At 37.8% G+C, this 19,584-nt stretch overlaps 1 protein-coding gene across 1 annotated transcript; it reads left to right on the top strand.

The window, feature by feature from the left end:
* Positions 1-7,325: 7,325 nt before the first annotated feature.
* On the top strand, positions 7,326-19,552 carry LOC126622907 (uncharacterized). The gene is made up of 23 exons (XM_050291588.1): positions 7,326-8,033; positions 8,786-8,848; positions 9,133-9,204; positions 9,299-9,406; positions 9,590-9,670; positions 9,779-9,832; positions 9,913-10,038; positions 10,138-10,227; positions 10,354-10,473; positions 10,560-10,685; positions 10,856-10,972; positions 11,095-11,151; positions 11,275-11,349; positions 11,618-11,696; positions 11,814-12,004; positions 13,684-13,808; positions 14,223-14,487; positions 14,882-15,005; positions 15,805-16,133; positions 16,233-17,982; positions 18,347-18,600; positions 18,784-18,885; positions 19,215-19,552. Exons 1-22 carry the CDS (start codon positions 7,854-7,856, stop codon positions 18,853-18,855), a joined length of 4,458 nt encoding a protein of 1,485 aa, XP_050147545.1. The 5' UTR covers positions 7,326-7,853; the 3' UTR covers positions 18,856-18,885; positions 19,215-19,552.
* The last annotated feature ends 32 nt before the right edge of the window (positions 19,553-19,584 follow it).

The following is a 19,584-nucleotide window of genomic DNA, read 5'->3' as shown; positions in this document are numbered from 1 at the left end:
CAATTTTCATTTCATCTTCAAATCTCAGTACAATTGATTTTCTTGAAGCAACTATATATATTGTTATATGACTGTATATCATCCTTTGCAGAAGCAAAAGAGTAAAAGACTAAAAATTTGTAAGAGAATTTGACAGCCATGTAAATAGCCTCGGAACTCCAACTTGCGGACCTCGGATTGAAATACTTTCTTCTTGAAAGTTGTTCGTCTGCTCAGTATCTACAACATATCAAAATTTCAGAAAATGTTAACGGTGCGATCGTCGCAGATGTCTGAAATACCAAACCAGTTTCCAATTTCCGCAGAAAACTGGGCAGCCACCTTATGAGTACCAAAACTCCATTTCGGTAGCTCAAATCGAAATTGTTTCTTCACGAAAGTTGTTTGGTATCCTCTTATCCATATCATACTAAATTTTGAACTAAATCTAACGGTTTGATCTTCTCATAAGTTGCAGACACTCTTGACTCCAAAACTTATGGGAACCGTTTCGACTTTTTCGAAACTCACCGGAGGAGGAACCCCAATTGGAACTTATTGTTACTATTATTTACTGAGTAACCAAAAATGACTTCGAACTGTGAAATAATAATAAAAATAAAAGGGATGAAACAAAAGAAGTGGCAGACCAAGAAAATGAAAAAGCAAAACATGAGGACTTAATCATTGCATTTTCTGTTTTGGCATATTTATGTGCATGATGTTGGTTTAAAGCCCATGTCACAAGTTCTACTTATTTAAAGCAATTTATTTACAGTGGGTAGAATTATTACCCTTTGTTTTAAAGCTTTGATATTTATATGAATGGTGCTGAATCAAAGCCCTTGTCACAAGCTTTATTTACTTTAAAGCAATTTATTTACCATGGACGGTTTTACCGCCTATTGCTTTAAGTTTTGATGGTGCTGAATTAAAGCCCTTGTCATAAGCTTTATTTACTTAAATGATGTTTATTCATTATGGCTGGAATTACCGTCTATTGCTTTAATTTATTTATTGTACTTATCTTTTATTACAATGAGTATAACAAGGACCCAGAGTTCCTTGATTAGATCAGAACCTGCAGTTTCTTGATCCTCATCATATAAAATGATTGGACCCGAAGTTCCATCATACAAAAAGATCAGGCATGAAGTCCTTTGATCCTGACGATCAGGACATGAAATTCCTTGATGAGTGCCTTAAGTTTGAAGTGCCACAGTGCCTCAACTTAATTATAATAAAGGTCATAAAAGTTTCAGTTCATAAACTATTTAATAAGGACCAGAAGTTCCTTATGTCCATACTTAAAATGGTTTAGCAGAAGCATTTATTAAGTGGGTGAAATCAATTACCAACGCTCTGCTCATGAAAACGAAATTGCCAATTTTCTACATGGGAACATGTAAACTTTACATGATGCATTATTAATTCGATTGAGACATGTTACCAACCATCAATACTTCTCAGTACAACTCGTGTTTGGGAACGAGCCAAGCATTATACTTTCACGAGTTTTTGGTTGTGTTGTCTATGTGCCTGTACGACTGCCACAACGTACTGAAATGAGGCATCATCGTAGATTAGGCATTGATGTTGAACACCATCTATCATTCAATATTTGGAACCCTTGACTGGGGATATGTCTACCGCATGATTTGCGGACTATGATTTTGATAAGACAGTTTTCCCGTCATTAGGGGGAGAAAATAACATTGTTCCAGAAGAACGATGAGAAAATATCATTCCAGAAGAATGATAAGAAAAGACCGTTCCAGAAGAACGAAGAGAATTTGTTTTATTTTGATTCACGAAGTAATCAATATGAGAATGAAATATGAATAATTGAATGATGCAACGAAAGTGATGAAATCACATATACTTACTGCAAATGTGCCTACAAGAATTGATGTCCCTGTTGGACAAAAATAATGAGACAGTAAATGATTTATCTGTTGCACGCCTGAAGCGTGGTAGATTTTTAGACTCAAAAGGTTCAGTTATTCGAAAGAATAATAATATGGCACTCCTGAACTATTGCATTCCCGAAGCATAACTGTTGCATGCCAGAAGCATGACAGTCGTCGCATGGATACACGTCCCAGATATGACAATCCACAGACATGGGAATATTGATGTCTCATGCATGAAGCATGATTGACGTATAGGTTCTAAATGACTCAACTCTTGGAAGTGGAGATTAAAATCCAAGCTCTATAACGCTCAAGAAGAGGTTATGATCCACATTCTCTAAATTATGACTATCCTGGAAGAGATAGCGTCATGCCCTTGAAGAGGCAATGGATATCCAAAGAAATGAAAAGTTTGTATGCATGCGCATGCACATGAGAATATGGGATCACGGATTGATGATAACCAATGGTAATTTTGGTTTTTACAAGTAGCTACTAAATTCATCAATGAGATGTGTTAATATTGAGTCACGTTCTTTTGTTCGTCGACAAAAGAAAAATTATTGGCCAAAATGGAGAAAGGCAATTCCATTACAATTTTGTAAGAACGTGGACAAATGAACCTATATATATTTGAATACAATACAAATAGCCAAAAGATGTTGAATCAAGGAGGTTACATATCGGCATTTGTAATACACTCACATAATATGACACAAGGTTACTAATTGAAACCTGAAATTATACTCTTGTAAACTAGTTCATATAAATGGAGAATTATATACGAAGGGTTGTGAGTCGCCCACATCATATCTCCATAAGTAAATCCCTCAAGTATACATGGGAGCAAATTGCTCTGTATAAATTCCAAAGGAAAATGTGTCATGAAGTGTAGAAAATCCTTGAAGGATTCAAATTGCTTGAAGTAAGCCCCTGAAGGGTAAAGCATAAAATATATACTCAATATCAATGGATGATATAAATTGCCTTAGTGAGTACTATCATTATGATATTGTTGCAACATACTAAAATCTCTTGCAAGAGTCAATGACATTAAATTATAACTCTTGAAGAGTTGATGATATTAAATTGGGACTCCTGAAGAGTCTAGAAAAATTATAAAGTGTTGAAGGAATTATTGTTTCGAGCTGCAGATCGAACAATCTACCAACACGAATCTTATCCATGATATTTATGATATTAAAAGAACCATATGGATTGAAGATTATGAGTTGAATACTCATATGATAAAGACACTAAGAATAATCATTTATCTTCGTGAGGGTAAAGATAAATTAATATTTGGTCCAGAAGTACCACATCTTAGTAAAGTATATGCTTTATTGTATTTGGCACAATACATTGAATGAAATAAAGCTTATTTATTAATATCTCCAAGAAATTACAGATATATACATACACATGAGTTAAAACAAACAAACAGGATGGAGCCTTCACAAAGGTTGCTCATGTGAAGCCTCAGTACTCGGAAATACCCCAGAAGGGGGAGGCACTGGAGATTGATCATGTGGCACCCCAGTACTTAGCAAAACACCAGAAGGGGAAGGCATCAGTTGCTTTCGGAATCTAGCAACGAACCTCTGGTGATCACTTTGAATCCAACTTTCGGATTCCTGCAGTTGGACGAGCTTTCTTTTCATGCTCGTAGAGTAACTATTTGCAAGCACGTGTAACACCCTATTCTCGTGTTTGAGCCCTCTGATCTCTTGTTTAAGACTTGCCACCTCCGCCATCAATAATTCAACTTGGCGAGTTTGAGCAAGTATGCGTTGGCCCATATTGGACACAGAGCCAGCACACTGAACACTGAGAGCCAAGGAGTCTTGAACGGCCGACTCTTCAGACCGTTCTGAAAGGATCTTGTTATCCCTTGGAGTGAGAAGATTCCTAGCTACCACAATAGCGGTTATGTTATTCTTCATCACAGAGTCCCCAACCGTAAGAGGACCATTCGAAGATAAGAAGGACGGGCGCCATATATTATCATGACGCTGCTCGTCTGTATCACTCCTAAGACTCAAATCTAAGCAAATGTTAGATGGGCAAGTCATTTTTTTTCAGAAATGATGAAGGAAAAATAGAGGTCAAATAAAATTTCAGAAGTGCAAGAAGGTGGAAATTTCTCAAGCAGCAACTTTCTGAGCATACTCTTGAACGCAATTTATGTCTCTATAAAAGAAGAGGCAACAGAGCCGCTTGTTCAAAGATCAAAGCGACACGGCTCTCCGAATTTCAAAAAGCCAGATTTTCCTGAATAAAGTTCGTTGTCATTTTTCAGACGTAATCCCAGCTTTTCAGATGTCGCGTGCAATTTTGTCAAAGATCTCTGACAAAGTTGAAACCGCGTAAATCTTACTGTTCTATTTACACCACAGTTGCTGACAAGAGTAAAAGCACAGCACCACCACTTGCTATTGGGAAATCTCTATATATGTCGACCTCTGTTCTTCATAACAAGGCAGACCCGCAACACTGCAAGAATACCTAACTCTTCCTCATCTCCGAGAATGCATCTTCAACATAGCATCTCGAAATACTCAGTTTTCTTCCTCTCCGAGAATACCTCTTCAAACATGTCACACCAGAGCAAGATTATCACATATCTTCAGGGACCAGAGCAAGATTATCTCATATCATGCAATCTCCTTGTCCTTTCCTTTGTCCATGTTCTTGCCTGCAAAGACAAGGATAAAGAAAGCAATATGTCGGAACCTCCACTCAAACTCCCGGTAAGGAACCGACTGCCTGGAACCTTTCCCGATTGCTTACCTAGTATTGCTCTCGAGTAGTCATCTTCAACTGTTGTTGGAGCGGGGTCCCCAGTCACCAAGAAGTGATGAACCATTCAAATGCAAGGGTTTGCATTCCACTCCTGCATCAGGGGACAAATCCTACAAGAGAAGATGCCACACATGCATGGGGGAAAACCAAGGAAAATACTACTGAATCCAGGGGAGCAAGTAAGGAAAGTGAAAATGATACATTGAAGCATGTGGAGACAAGCGCAATGAACGCGTGCTGATTCATCCCTGACAAAACTGAAGATCACTTGCCACATGAAGCTCCTCATGGTCCAATTTCATTCAAGATCCAGCTTCGAAGGTCCTTAAAGAAATTACAAGTCCGATTCAAGATCAAGTGTCCACCATACTTGAATCAAATCTGCTCCAGATCAAAGGAGTAAATTCAGACCTTTGGATGCAAGTCTAGCAGAAATTCCTACAACCCAGTTCAAGAAAAAGCCTGTGGAAAGTTAACAACAAGTAAAGCAATTCTTTCAGCAACTCTTCTTACTAAGAGACTAAAGTAGAACGATCAACGATCAACCTAAATGATTTGAAATCAGGAGGAGATACTCATCAGGAGGAGCATTTAAAATAGATCAAGATTTTAACGAGTCAGTCGAAGATTTGTGGCCATCCAAGGGGGAGTTTTGTAAATATTATGTGGATGGCCCACATGAATAGTTTGTTACTATTTATTCACATTATTTTCACTATTCATTTGTGGAAAATTTGTAAGGTGAATAGTGTCCTCTTTGATTATAAAATGAATGAGAGGAAGAGGAAGAAAGGGGTTCACGGGAGAGAAGAAGGAAAAGGAAGAAAGGAAGAGAGAGAGAGAGGAAAGAAGAGAGAGAAAGAAGAGGAAGAGAGGAAGAAGAGGAAGATGAGGGGGAGATAATAAAAGGAGTTATATTTGTACTTCTATTATTTCAAATTATAATGAAAGCACCACTGCTGCCCCGAGGACGTACTCCAGTCACACTGACTGTAGAGGAACCTCGTAAATTTTGTGTCTTGTTTCATTTATTCCACTGCACCCACAGTCGATTTTACAACAAAAAACACATTTTTCTTATTGACGATTTGCAAACACACATGCTTACAAATAAAAGCAGAGGATAAACACATTTTCATAGTAAATATACAGGCTTACAAACTAAAAATTGTGGAATAAATGGACGTCAAAAATATAATTTGTTTAGATATTTTTGCTATTTTACGTATTACTCTTATAATTTAGTATGAGAAACAAATCAAGCAAAATATAGTCCATAGTTTTCAGTTTTGTTTATTTGTTAATTAAATTATATTTGTGGTTACATTATTTATTCACTTGTTTACTATAATTTTAAACTTAATCCACACGTCATTTACTTGAATATTAAGCTACTCCTCTCGAAGAACAAAAATAATAATAAAATTAAGAAGAACAAAAATAATAATAAAATTAAGCTACTAAAGAACACGCGCATTGAAACTACTTTAAAATCATAAATGTCAAATACAATATAAAAAAAATTGTATTGATACTTTAAATTTTATTTTGCGTGTAGTTTTTTTAAATATAAAAAGTTTGAAATACAAGTTAAAAAATTTAAACCGACAATAATAATTTATTAAAAAAAATACCACGAACGTAGAAATAGTTACAACCAAAAGACGCTTTATCTAAGGGCGGTGTATTCAATTGAGAATTTAAGAGACTTTAATAGATTTATAAATCTTTTATGGAGTTTAATTAATTTGTAGGTATTCCATATAAAATTTTGATTCAATTCTCTCAAAATGTCATGAGAAGAGCTGAGATTTGTATATGCTTAAAATACACTACAAAATCTCTCAAATTCCCTCAAATTCCTCAACTTTATCAAATTCTTTAAAATTAATTTTTAATTGAATACACTTGGAATGTTATAAACTTCTTTAAAATCCTAATTGAATACACTTGAATTTCTAAGGATTTTAATAAACCATCTTAAAATTCTAATTGAATACACCTTGAATTTCAGAGAATCACTTAAAATCCTGATTGAATACCATTAGATTCATTAAAAGAATTCAAATCCCTCGAAATCCCAATTGAATACACCCCCTAAAACTACATTAATAAAATTCTCTTTGTCAATTAAAAGAGAGTGAAAAAACTATTTAGTCTTCTATCACACAAAAAAATGATGGTCAATAATGTAATTTCATAGGTTCAAATTTTACTATTTTTTATTAAAGTCTCACCTACAGATAATGTTAAAATATCTCTAATATTTAAAATTAAAAAAATTCAAAAACAAAAACCTCTCATCCTCCCCAGGTTCTCTCTCCCTTTCGCCTTTCTATTTTTTTTTTAAATATGTTCATACGCACACAGTAGGTAAGCAAACGCTAATTTTAAAGTTAAGTAATCGCAGCTGTGGCCGCACCCAAGACCTTTTCATGCAAAACACCGGATCCCAACTTCCGAGGTGGAAAAAGTATTTTTAAATATATTTATCCTCGGATATGACCCTCCTCGTATAGAATAATAGAACCGAAGTAGAAAATGTCACCGTCCATCGTGTGACGTGTCCCCCCAATCATATTGGTTTTTTCAGTTAATTATTTCCAATTTCCCACCCAAAAAAGCACAAAAGCAAAAATCCACCCCCCCCTCCCCCTCAAAAAAAGATCAATCGTCTGATCCGCCGTCTACGGCACTGATTCAATCTCCTGGAGATATCCCATTTGTTTCGCTCCAAAACAAAAGCCTTCGGTTTTTCTGCATGCAGCATCATCGTCATCGCAATCCGTTCGATCTTCCGTATGATTAGGAAATCCGAATTGATGGGTTTCTTGTCGGATCGGACGGTCAACGTTTTTTCAACCTTTTCTTTCGCTTTTACCTCCAAATCTCCTTCTTCTTTCCCGATTTGAACCTCCAAATCGCGTCTCCGGGATTCGGCTGTCTCTGCGGATTAAGGGTTTCGTGCTTTGTTCGGATTCAAATTCAGGAAGAATGAGCGTGAGGAAGTCTCAGGTTTGGCAGCCCTGCAAGAAGAAGCGGTAGTTTTAGAGAGAGAAAGAAAGAGGTATTGGAATTGGAATTGGAATTTTGAGAGAGAAAATTTGGAAGATTCTAGAGAGGGAAGGGAGGGGGGAGAGAGAGAGAGAGAGGTTGGAGATGGCGTCGAGGTCGAACACCGGAAGCAGGACGCGGGTCGGGCGGTACGAGCTGGGTCGGACTCTCGGGGAGGGCAATTTCGCCAAGGTCAAGTTCGCTCGCAACGTCGAGACAGGGGAGAACTTCGCGATCAAAGTTCTCGACAAGGAGAAGGTCCTCAAGCACAAGATGATCGGCCAGGTTTGAATTTTTTGTCAAATTTTATTAGTTTAATCATTACTTATTTTATTTCGCGTTTCGTTTGCATGTTAATTGAGTTATTCTCTGGAAATATTGGATGGCCCGCTGTTTGGTTGGTGAGAAAGTTGGGGAAGAATCACGGAAAATGAAAATGTTTTATTGTTTATTGTTTACGTAAAGTTAAAAAGATAACAAGTCAACTTTGAAAAGATTGGGTAGGGTTTATCGTTTGATGACCTAAGCATTCTACTGTTTTATTGACTTTTTGAATTTGGAGAAATTTATTGACTTTCTTGACTCTGAAGAAATTTATGAGGGTTCTTGTTTTGTTTTTCGATATTACGCAAGCAAAGCAAGATTAGGGAAATTATGGTTTTTTGTAAACAAGTTTAAGTTCGACAATTTGCATAGGATATTATCAGAATTGAACTAACCTTGACGGACATTAGAATTGAATCGACATAATTTGCTATTGGCATAGGCTGTTTGTGGATGTTATGCACCTGCTAGAATGATTAAAGGTCTAGAGATTAATTTCAACTGAAACGAATCAAGGTGATCACATGGTCTGACTTGACGGATATGCTCGTCACCCTCACCTTGCCTTGCCAATTTCTTTAACATCCATACTTACATGTTTAATTAAAATAAGAAAATGATCATTTTTCACAATCATTTTTGTTTTAGGGCACAAGCATCACCCTGGTTTGTAAAATTAATATGACTTGCTGTCATTTCCTCTCCTTTTGCAGATCAAACGAGAAATATCAACAATGAAATTAATTAGACATCCGAATGTCATCCGCATGTATGAGGTTAGTCAAATATGATCGTTATTGCTTTCTGTATGTTTTCTTTTTTTCACTCACTACCGAAGATGAATTACATGTGTTTAATCGTTATGAGAACAAAATTTTACAATGAGGTGGTGGTCATGGCAGTTGGATTTGTTTCCATTTCTTGTTTTGCTTTTTGGTTGGTGGCATGACAATAGTACAATGTCCACTGTCAATATTGTTGGTGCGTGGTGCAGGCAGAGTGTTAAAACCGTGATTTGTTTGGTACTTACAAATTACTTCTGGATGCATTTTTGGTGTAGGTGATGGCTAGCAAGACGAAAATATACATTGTTTTGGAATTTGTGACTGGTGGAGAACTATTTGACAAAATTGTAAGATAGTGCTTATTCAATTGATTTGCTGGACATTCTTTTTACTTCTGATGATATATATAATCAGAATCCTCTCGCCATTTTCTATTGTTAGGCAAGTAAAGGAAGATTGAAAGAAGATGAAGCAAGAAAGTATTTTCAGCAGCTTATAAATGCTGTTGATTACTGTCATAGCAGAGGTGTTTTTCATAGGGACCTAAAGGTTTGAATTATGGTTGCCCCATTTGTTGTATCTATATATGTAAATATGTAGATATTTGTTATTTTAGCGTAATAAGTTCGGATCTGTAGTTTGTAGGGAGTTGAGATCTTTTGTTGCCCCCTTTGATGTATCTATATTATAATGTAAGACTAAACTGTTCTTGTGGTTGTCAATTTTTTGCAGCCAGAGAATTTGCTGCTAGATGTTAGCGGGACTCTTAAAGTTTCAGATTTTGGATTGAGTGCCCTACCTCAGCAAGTGCGAGTGAGTATTATGCGTTTATGTAACCATTCAAAATTTGATAGTCAGGACTGGACAGCTTCTTTTAGCAATACTGAATGTATGAGTCATTATCTTATTTCTTTCATTCAGGAAGATGGATTGCTTCACACAACATGTGGAACACCAAATTACGTTGCCCCTGAGGTATATAAGCTTTTTTGTCAAACTAACTATTTTTCTTATCTTATTACCCTTCTCCACTTAATGATACTTTTTTTTCCTAGGTAATCAACAACAAAGGGTATGATGGAGCGAAAGCAGATTTATGGTCTTGCGGTGTGATTCTTTTCGTCTTAATGGCTGGGTATTTGCCTTTTGAAGATTCCAACCTCATGTCATTATACAAAAAGGTGAATCTCTCTCTTTTCTCATCACCAGATTTGATCGATCTTTGTCTCTGTTATTCATGTTTTACATGATTACATCCATCTTTTTTATGCGACCACCAGATATTTAAGGCTGAGTTCAAATGTCCTCCATGGTTCTCCTCGAGTGCAAAGAAGCTAATCAAGAGAATCTTGGATCCTAACCCCATGACAGTATGTCCCGGTCTCATGTCCTTTTTTACTCTATAAATTAGATTTGTCTGTTTTCCAGGCAATTCAATTTCCTTTCGCTATTATTTATATCTTGCATTTACTGCACTAGCTAATTTCATGCAACAGAGAATTACAATTGCTGAGGTCATTGAGAATGAGTGGTTTAAGAAAGGATATAAGCCACCTAGTTTTGAACAAGTTGATGTCAGTCTTGATGATGTGGATTCTATATTCAATGAATCAGGGGTAAGGGCGAGACATTACGTATTATGATTTATCTTGGTTCATGATGCCAGGGCTTGACTTTGTATTCCAATTCTTCCCAAGCACAGGATTCTCAGAACCTTGTAGTGGAGAGGCGAGAAGAGCGGAATGTGGCACCTGTCACAATGAATGCCTTTGAGCTTATCTCTACATCCCAGGGCCTGAATCTCAATAGTCTCTTTGAGAAACAAATGGTATGGTTAAATTTGAAAAACAAACGTAAAATTGTAATTGTTCTATATCATGCTGTTGTTTTTCTTTGCTTAATTGGCAAGTCTTAACCTTTCCTCTCCAGTTCTGATTATTTAGTTTATTCATAAACATAAAGTTTAAGGAAACAGCTGACATTTCTTTAACAAACCAGGATCTTGTTAAACGAGAAACAAGGTTCACATCCAAACGTCCTGCAAATGAGATAATTTCTAAAATTGAGGAAGCAGCAGCACCTTTGGGATTTGGTGTAAAGAAAAATAACTTCAAGGTAAATGGCTATTCTCTTGCATTTCGATTTTCTTTCTCTATTTTACTGGGGAAAGTGGACTTTAAAGCTGGGGAAAATGCGTCGTTATGTGACACATTTCCATGCCATTATTTATATCTCAGTTGAAGCTGCAAGGTGAAAAAACGGGACGTAAAGGCCATTTATCCGTTGCAACAGAGGTTTGCCTCTTTCATTTTCATTTTTCGTTAGGTTTTCACTCTTTTTTTCCTTTCAAATTTTCTTCTTCTGTTCATTTGACATTCCCTTTGACAATGGATATTACAAAATGACTTTCTTTCCAGATTTTTGAGGTGGCCCCCTCACTCTACATGGTTGAGGTTCGCAAGTCCGGGGGAGACACTCTGGAATTTCACAATGTATGTTAACGTTGATGCACTAATTGATCTAATAAGTATTTTATATTCATCTAATTAAGAGAAATTAAGGACAACTACACCACAGAAGAGTGCCCTAATGGATTGGACGTGTTATTAATCCCTTGCAGCATTAGGGTTATTGCACATCTAGCTGCAGCTTGGGCAATCACACAACTTTTGAAATTGCACATATCTTGCACCATTATGTGTGCTGTGTTGCGAATTTTTGTCCTTTGCATATATTTACTCGATTGTCTTGTATTTACAGTTCTACAAAAACCTGTCGACGGGGCTGAAGGATATAGTCTGGAAATCAGCAGATGAATCAAGGAAGGAAGCAGATGGTGGTAAGCATCACCTTCTAATCTGTCTAAATTCTAAGATTAATCACAGAGCATATCGTCCTGTCTTCCCCAACAATCCCTTTTAAAGTGAAACCCTCGGACACTTCTTTTATCCCGCAGGTGCAGGTGCAAGTGCAGGTGCTGGTGCAAATGCAGGTGCTGGTGCTGGTGCTGGTGCAGGTGCAGGTGCTGGTGCAGGTGCAGGTGCTGGTGCTGGTGCAGGTGCTGGTGCTGGTGCTGGTGCTGGTGCTGGTGCTGGTGCAGGTGCAGGTGCTGGTGCTGGTGCTGGTGCAGGTGTTGTGCCATCTAGATGATTGACTTCCTCGGGCCTCGGCCGAACATGTTGATGGGGTTTTATAGCTATATTCTGTTTCTCTCTTCAAATTTTTGGGTGAACGTTGTCAGGTGTTTGTTGTTGTAACTAATAAGCAGCACTTGGGGTTATATCCTTGTAGTGACCCTGTCATTCAGAATGCGTTATGTACTTGTTAGGGTTTGTATCCTTCGAGAGAGAGAAGAAGATTTAACGACGAATTAGACTTCTCTTTCCAAATACAACTACATTTTATAGTGACTATATATATATAAGAGATGTAAATTTGTATTACTTTTGGAAAGTGTTCAAATCCTCCGTTGGGGGTATTTTGGAAAGTGTTTAAATCCTCCGTTGGGGGTATATTACTCTATCGTATAGGCAAAAGGTAATAGGCATTTGATTTGGGGTGTTTTACCTTTTTACGAGAGAAAAAGCTAACGAAACTTTTTCAAAGTTGGACTTTTCGTCCATTCTTTGTCATTCATGTTTAGTGCACAATATTTTATAATGTTATTGCGGGAATTGATGTTAAACTGTGAGGTAAGAGAGAGTCTATATAGAGTTCCCTTAGCATGTATATGTACCTAAGGTCTTGAAGTGAGTTGTGATATTTTTTTTTTCCGCTAGAACTTTAATGTTTTTTTTTTAGAAATCAAATAGAAAATATGCATAAACTTATTTTTTTTGTGTAAAAAATGTCACGTATCATTTATTTAAGTGATAAAGTTTAAATATAAAGGTTAGCGCAAATGTTGCTAACGATTTTCAAACTAAAAAATGACTGTAAAAAGGTCTAGTCACAGTGTCAAACCACCCTTAATTAACGATCATAAAATGGTCTAGTCACAGTGTCAAACCACCCTTAATTGAAAATCACTCGCTAAAAGTAAATCATATTTAAAAGATTAATAAGATAACCAGGCAATAAAAAAAAGGGAATTTTAACAAAAAGCTCTCGGTACTGTTCACTTTAACGAAAAACCACATTTTAACACTAAAAAGTCAAACCTGGTACTATTCACTTTACCCTTTATTTTGTCCTTATCATTAAAACTCAAAGTTTTCAAGTCATTTTCATTAGTTTTCCTTAAAAAAACTAGGCTGATCTAGTTAGAAAGTTTTTATTGTACGAAAAACGTGTTAATATATAAATAGAGAAAAAATTTATTTTTTAAATTGTTAATTTTTTACACAAGTATCTAACTAATTTTATAATAACACGTGATGTATCACAATGTGCTCCGTTCACATTGAAAAATCTCGGTTTAGTCACGTTGTCCATCCAGCATAGAGTCAAGAGAATCCTCGCCGGATCCTCCAATCACATCCGTTCATTGTATATCGTGCGGTCATAAATTATTGTAATTTTTTTAATTTAAAATTGAATATAAACAGTACATGACAAAAACTGACCGCATAATGTACGATGAACAGATGTGATCGGAGGATTCTTAAGATTCTTACAAAGAGGATCCGGCGAGGATCCTCTCTAAAAGCATAGAGGGAGTAGGTGGGTGGGTCCAACTCCAAAGCCCTGACTCCAATGAAATTCAAAACCCGAACCACTAGCATCCCCGCCCGCCCATGGAACCGACCCACAGTTCCACCGAAAGCCTAAAAGGAGTGAGAGTACCATTTACGCGCCACACCACACGCGTTCGGTACTCGCTATAAAAACGCACGCACTCTTTCGTATTCTCTGCTTTCGAAAAAGAATATTGTGGGGGAAAATCAACAGAAGCAATGAGGGAGGAGGTCATCAGCTCCGGAGGGAACGTTGATCCTGCTCCTGCTGCCAGGTACCCTTTCCTCTCTCTCTCTCTCCCCTCTTTCTCTCTCTAAACCTCCGTCTTTGTCAAGCTTCTCGGTCTTCGCCTTCCTCCAATTTCTGCTGCTGATCCAATTAGGGTTTTGCATGTGATTGCTGTTTGGTTCGAGCTGCGACTGTAGTGTTCCAATTTGTACCAATTTGTGCAGTTAGTTTTAGGATTTGGTTAATTTATGTGTCGAATTGGTCGATTTGTTCCTCTGTTTGGTAACTTGGTTGCTCGGATGGTGGAGTGCTGGAGCTTCAGCTTCATTTCCTAATGGTGCATAATTTTCAGCTTAATTCAACTAAACCTGCTATAAAGAATTAAACTTCGGTTAATTAGATTTTGTTGTGTGTATTAATGTTCAATTTTGGCTAAATATGTCTGCTTTGCGTTTGATAGTTCGGCGGGGGCATCATCGCCAACTGTTCCGGCAAATGTGGGCAGTGTGGATGGGTCGATTCATGGACAAGGCTCTAAAGGAGCATCTATATCTTGTGTTGGGTCGCAACCCCCGATGACCTCTTTGAGCACCAGTGCTGGAGGAGGTGGTGGGGGGAGCTCTGTTTTCGGATCATCAAGGCTGTCGTGTAGACCTTGGGAAAGAGGGGACTTACTGCGCCGCTTGGCTACTTTTAAACCATCAAATTGGTTTTCGAAGCCCAAGGTTTGTCCTTTAGCTGCTATATATCCATAAACTCAAGTCTTTCAAATCTGAAGTATTTACTTCCATTTTAAGTCATTTAGAACACACACACACATATAGATAGTATAATTATGTATAATTAAGTTGTCGGTCCATTTAATAAATATTATTATGTTACATAAATGAAGTACCCATTTGTAGGCTCATCGTTTAGTAAATTTCAGCTAAATTTTTTTTGTACATTACGAGTCTCGTACATGTTATCCCTAGAAGTGAAATATGATATTCTTGGACAACTTTTAAACGTTCAACTGTAAGCAGTTGAACTTCCCGCCACAAATCTTTCATTTCCTTCCTGCAATAGGCTCATGACAGTCTCAACTTATCTAACTTTTGCTTATGTCATTTCTTTCAGGTCATCAGTTCACTGGCATGTGCTCGGAGAGGTTGGGTGAATGTTGATGTTGATAAAATTGCATGTGAATCATGCGGCGCGTCCCTTGGTTTTGCTTTGTTGCCATCTTGGACTCCTGATGAAGGTTGGCTATAGCTGTCTTAGGGGATTTCTAGTAATTTACGTTTAAAACAATGTCTTTCAAAATACATGTTTATAATTTATAAACTTACACAGCCTTTGTTTTATTATGCGGATTACATCGCAACTCCCTAATTATTTCTGAGAAGACTTTCCTGGAAGCTTCTGATTCTTTTCAGCTACATATCATGTGCATGATAGATTTTATATTTCTGATTTCACATGTAAAATGCTGCGGTGTTGCTTTTGGCATGTTCATTATACCCAAAAAAATCTTTTAAAAAAAGTACGAAAAATTGCGCTTAGAGTGACTTCTTTTGTTATTAAGGCATTATATTATTTGGTTGAAAGTTGTCTTTTAGTCTACTACATCTATATTTGTTTCAGTTGCAAAATTAAAATCTAAATGAGTAGTTGTTGTCCAAACTGTGGGCGGAGTTAAATTTCTTCCTTCTGGTTAGGCTGCCTTGTGACCCAGTCTAAACATCTGAAGGATGCACCTTTTGGATTGATCCAACTGGATTGTTTTCTGTTTTGGGCTAAGTGTTTGTTTGTTTTAGTTGGATTTTCCTGCTGGACTTCTTGCACATCTTGCTCTGCACTTCACTTTTCACCTGTTAATAAATCCTTGTTTCTTATAAAATAAAGTATAATGATGCTAAACTTCATTTTTAGAATACTCTATTTCTTCTCTTTTTTATATAATCAGAAATTGTGTTAAGAATTCTATAGTATCTACATAAGCTTGTCTATTCCTACTTTTTAATTTTTTTTTGTTCTGTCCTTTTCATTTCAATGTGAAGTTCAAAATGCGGGGGATGCCTTTGTAAAGCAGCTGGATTCCGATCACAAAGTTGCTTGTCCTTGGAGAGGAAACAGCTGCCCCGAAAGCCTGGTGCAATTCCCCCCTACCCCTCAGTCTGCTTTAATTGGGGGATATAAGGATAGATGTGATGGACTTTTGCAATTCCACTCTCTACCTAAGGTAGCTGCATCTGCAATTGAGCAAATGTTGGTTTCTCGGGGTCCGCAGGTTGATCGCTTTCTTATGGCAGGGGAAGTAGATTTTAAACCAGAAAGTATACCAGAACAGGAAAGCTCCCGAGATGGATCAATCTGTTTATATTCTCGTGTAAGAGTTAATTATAAACTTCTCCCTGTTGGTGGTTTGTTGTATTGGTCAAATTACTGAAGTATATGTTCTTCTAACCCAATACCTTTCTATTATCAGGCTCAGAAGCTTATAAGTCTTTGCGGATGGGAACCAAGATGGCTTTTAAACGCGCAAGACTGTGAAGAACATTCTGCCCAATCAGCTAGAAATGGATATTCTCTCGGGCCGACATATGCCCAGGTCCATCTTTCACAAGAACCTGGACCAAGCAAGAAAGCAGTCTCTGCTTCTGCTAGAAAAGATGCTGGAAAGAGTAAAGTGTTGGTTAAGGAATCTAGACGTGATCCCAGATCACCTTTACTAGATTGCAGCTTATGTGGGGCTACAGTTAGAATATTGGATTTCTTAACCATTCCTCGACCTACGCGATTTACTCCCAATAACATTGATCTTCCTGACACAAGCAAAAAATTGGGATTTACACGTGGCGCAAGTGCAGCCAGTGGAATTAGTGGTTGGGTTTCTGCTGATGATGCTGAGAAAGGCCAAACTGAAGACCGTGACGAAGTAGCAACAACAACTGAGGGAAAAACAGATGTTGATTTGAATCTTACTATGGGAGGGGGTTTTACTTTTAATCGGTTTGGCAGACCAGAAATGTCTGAAAACATTCAGGATGGAGATATGGGGAGGGATCTGATGATTGGGCAACCTGCAGGCAGCGAGGTTGGTGATCGAGCCGCTTCATATGAATCAAGGGGTCCCAGTTCTCGTAAGCGGAGTTTGGAAATAGGAGGCAGTTCTGTTGATAGGCCTCATTTAAGGACGCAGCACACTGATAGTGTTGAAGGAACTGTCATTGATCGTGATGGTGATGAAGTTACAGATGGTGGACAATACTCAGCTGGGCCTTCAAAACGTGCTCGTGATTCAGATATGTTCGATACGTACTGTTCCTCTGGTGCTGGTCCCAGTCATTCAATGGGTATTGATATTTACGCTGATGCTAATAGAGTTGCTTCGTTTCCGCAAGGTAGCGACCAATTTGGAATCCATTCAAATATGGATTCAGCACGTGCATCTTCAGTCATTGCAATGGATACAATCTGTCATGGCACAGATGATGACTCTATGGAAAGTGTTGAAAATTATCCAGGAGATGTTGATGATGTTCATTTCCCCACTTCTAGTACATATGGAAATCTGGACATGAATGATACATCAGAATTGAATTACAGTAATCAAGCTCAGCAAAGCGTTGGTTTTCAACCTGTGGCTGATGCAGTTCTTGGGGAAATGGGTGTTAGTAGTACAAATGATGGGGAGGAAATTTTTAACACAGAAACTGTGACAGCTCAGGCCAGGGATGGTATTAGTTTCGGGATTAGTGGCGGAAGTGTTGGAATGTGTGCTAGTCATGAAGCTGAGATTCATGGTGCTGATGTATCTGTCCATAGAGCAGATAGTGTAGTTGGAGATGTGGAACCTAGAACAGAAGATGCTGAAAATCAGGGCCAGACAGGTGAATCTGCCCCAGATCCTGGACTAATGGATGAAATTGTCCCTGATGAAATAAATAGGGAAGATCCCCATGGTGATAGCCAGGAGATGCTGTCTCGATCTGTGGGGAGGGCTGATAGTGGCTCAAAGATTGATGGTTCTACTAAGGCTGAATCTGTGGAAAGTGGTGAAAAGATTAGTCAAAGCTTCAAGCTAGAGAACAGTGCCCGCCCTTCTCTTTCATGCAATGCTAATGTCTTCTCCAATTACAGAACAACCAAGAAGGAGGTTGAAAATACTGGCAAATCTTCATTTACGAACAATTGTGTGTACCAAGAATCAGAGTATGCTGTTGCCAACGGGCTAGGTAAAATTTCAATTTTGGGCAATTATGCACATTTGTCCACTTCTTACCTCCCTGTTCCTCTCACAAAACCTTTTACAAATATAAAGAGACTTCTATTCGTTCTTATTTTCAGTTTTAAGTATTATGATGATTTAAGACTTTAAGGGCATATTTGCGGGCGGCAGTTTAAGATTGTAATGTGATATTGTGAATGACTCCATCCTACCAAAAAAAAAAAAAACCACTTTTGCTGCATATCTTGCATCCACCAACTCCTACGCTTGTGTTTGGTTATACCTATAAAGGAGAATGAAGGGTCTACTCATTTGTATTCATTTATGTTCTCTTATTATTATTTTTTTGTTAACTCTATATGGTTATCCAGGACCTCCAAAAGGTGAAAGCAATTATGAAGAACCTATGGAATTTGATCCAATTGGCCATCACAACCAATTCTGCCCCTGGGTCAATGGGAATGTTGCTGCCGCTGGCAGTAGTGTCTGTGGTTCTGGTACCAGTGCTGATGCTGTTGCACTTTGTGGTTGGCAGCTAACCTTAGATGCCCTTGATGCTCTGCGTTCGCTGGGGCAGGATGCTATTCAGACATTACAGTCCGAGTCAGCGGCATCTTTATACAAGGTTAGTTTCTTTTACACTATTTCTTTTGTGTTTTAGATCCTACATTTATGCATGGTGTTGTACGTCCTCTGATGCTAATCAAGTGCTTCATATGAGTCAGATGAATGCATGAAAATAACCTCATATCATTTGAACAAAATATTCTCGCTGTGCTATACGCTTTGATTGCATTTGTACTTGCAGGATGATCACCAAACCCCTAGCCAGAAACTCCTTCGCGACCACTCTATAAGTCGAAGCCAGGGGCAATATTGAGATGAGCAATGGAGGTATTTCCAGTTAGCGGTAAACGTTTCACTAGAACGAAGCACCTTGCTACCTTTGAAAGGATTCATAGTCATATTTCATTATCAAACACTTGGTTTTATATTTCTGTAATACTGCATCAAGAAGTTACAGTTTCTGAAATGATTATAACTACCCACCAGCACACATACGCACGCATGAGGGGGCGAATATGGTGGTTAGGAACTCGGTTTCTGTTGGTTCTAACTGTTAAGTAGGATAACCATTACAGTTTCATTACAGTTGGTGCCAACTGCCCAGATAAACTGTAACAATCGTTTTCTTTGGCGCTTTTTATTTTAATACATCTGTCTATGCATTCTTCTCAGGATCAGAAAACTCATTCAGTTGTCGAAAGGAAATTGAGAGCAAAGTTTCACTAGTTGCAACTGGAGCTGCTCCCCCTATTCCCCCTCTTTACGGTGGTGTAATTTATATAATCGCCGGAATTTTAGATTGCGTTTTTGTTTTGGTACAAATTTTAGATGCATTCTCATGCAGGAGTTAACTTCCTTGTCTGTACTTCCTTTGAAGGTTTTTGTTTACTACTATTTAGGAAATCAGTGATGTGATGGACTAATCGGATCGGACATGTTTGAACATTTGTAATTTCCTGCATTTTGCTAATAATGTTGTCATAACGTCTTCGACCGCGGATTATGGTGAACTGTGATATTTTCAAGTGAGATTTCTTATGGG

The sequence above is a fragment of the Malus sylvestris genome, chromosome 5, assembly GCF_916048215.2.
Source record: "Malus sylvestris chromosome 5, drMalSylv7.2, whole genome shotgun sequence".
NCBI lineage: Eukaryota > Viridiplantae > Streptophyta > Magnoliopsida > Rosales > Rosaceae > Malus > Malus sylvestris.
The sequence above is the reverse complement of the archived record's forward strand: the minus strand, read 5'-3'. Positions and strand labels throughout refer to the sequence as shown.

Coding starts and splice junctions, on each gene's coding strand:
- LOC126622907 (XM_050291588.1), top strand. CDS start 7,854: ATGGCGTCGAGGTCGAACACCGGAAGCAGGACGCGGGTCGGGCGGTAC. Junction 8,034..8,785: donor AGCACAAGATGATCGGCCAG/GTTTGAATTTTT, acceptor CTCCTTTTGCAG/ATCAAACGAGAAATATCAAC. Junction 11,697..11,813: donor AAGGAAGGAAGCAGATGGTG/GTAAGCATCACC, acceptor TTTATCCCGCAG/GTGCAGGTGCAAGTGCAGGT.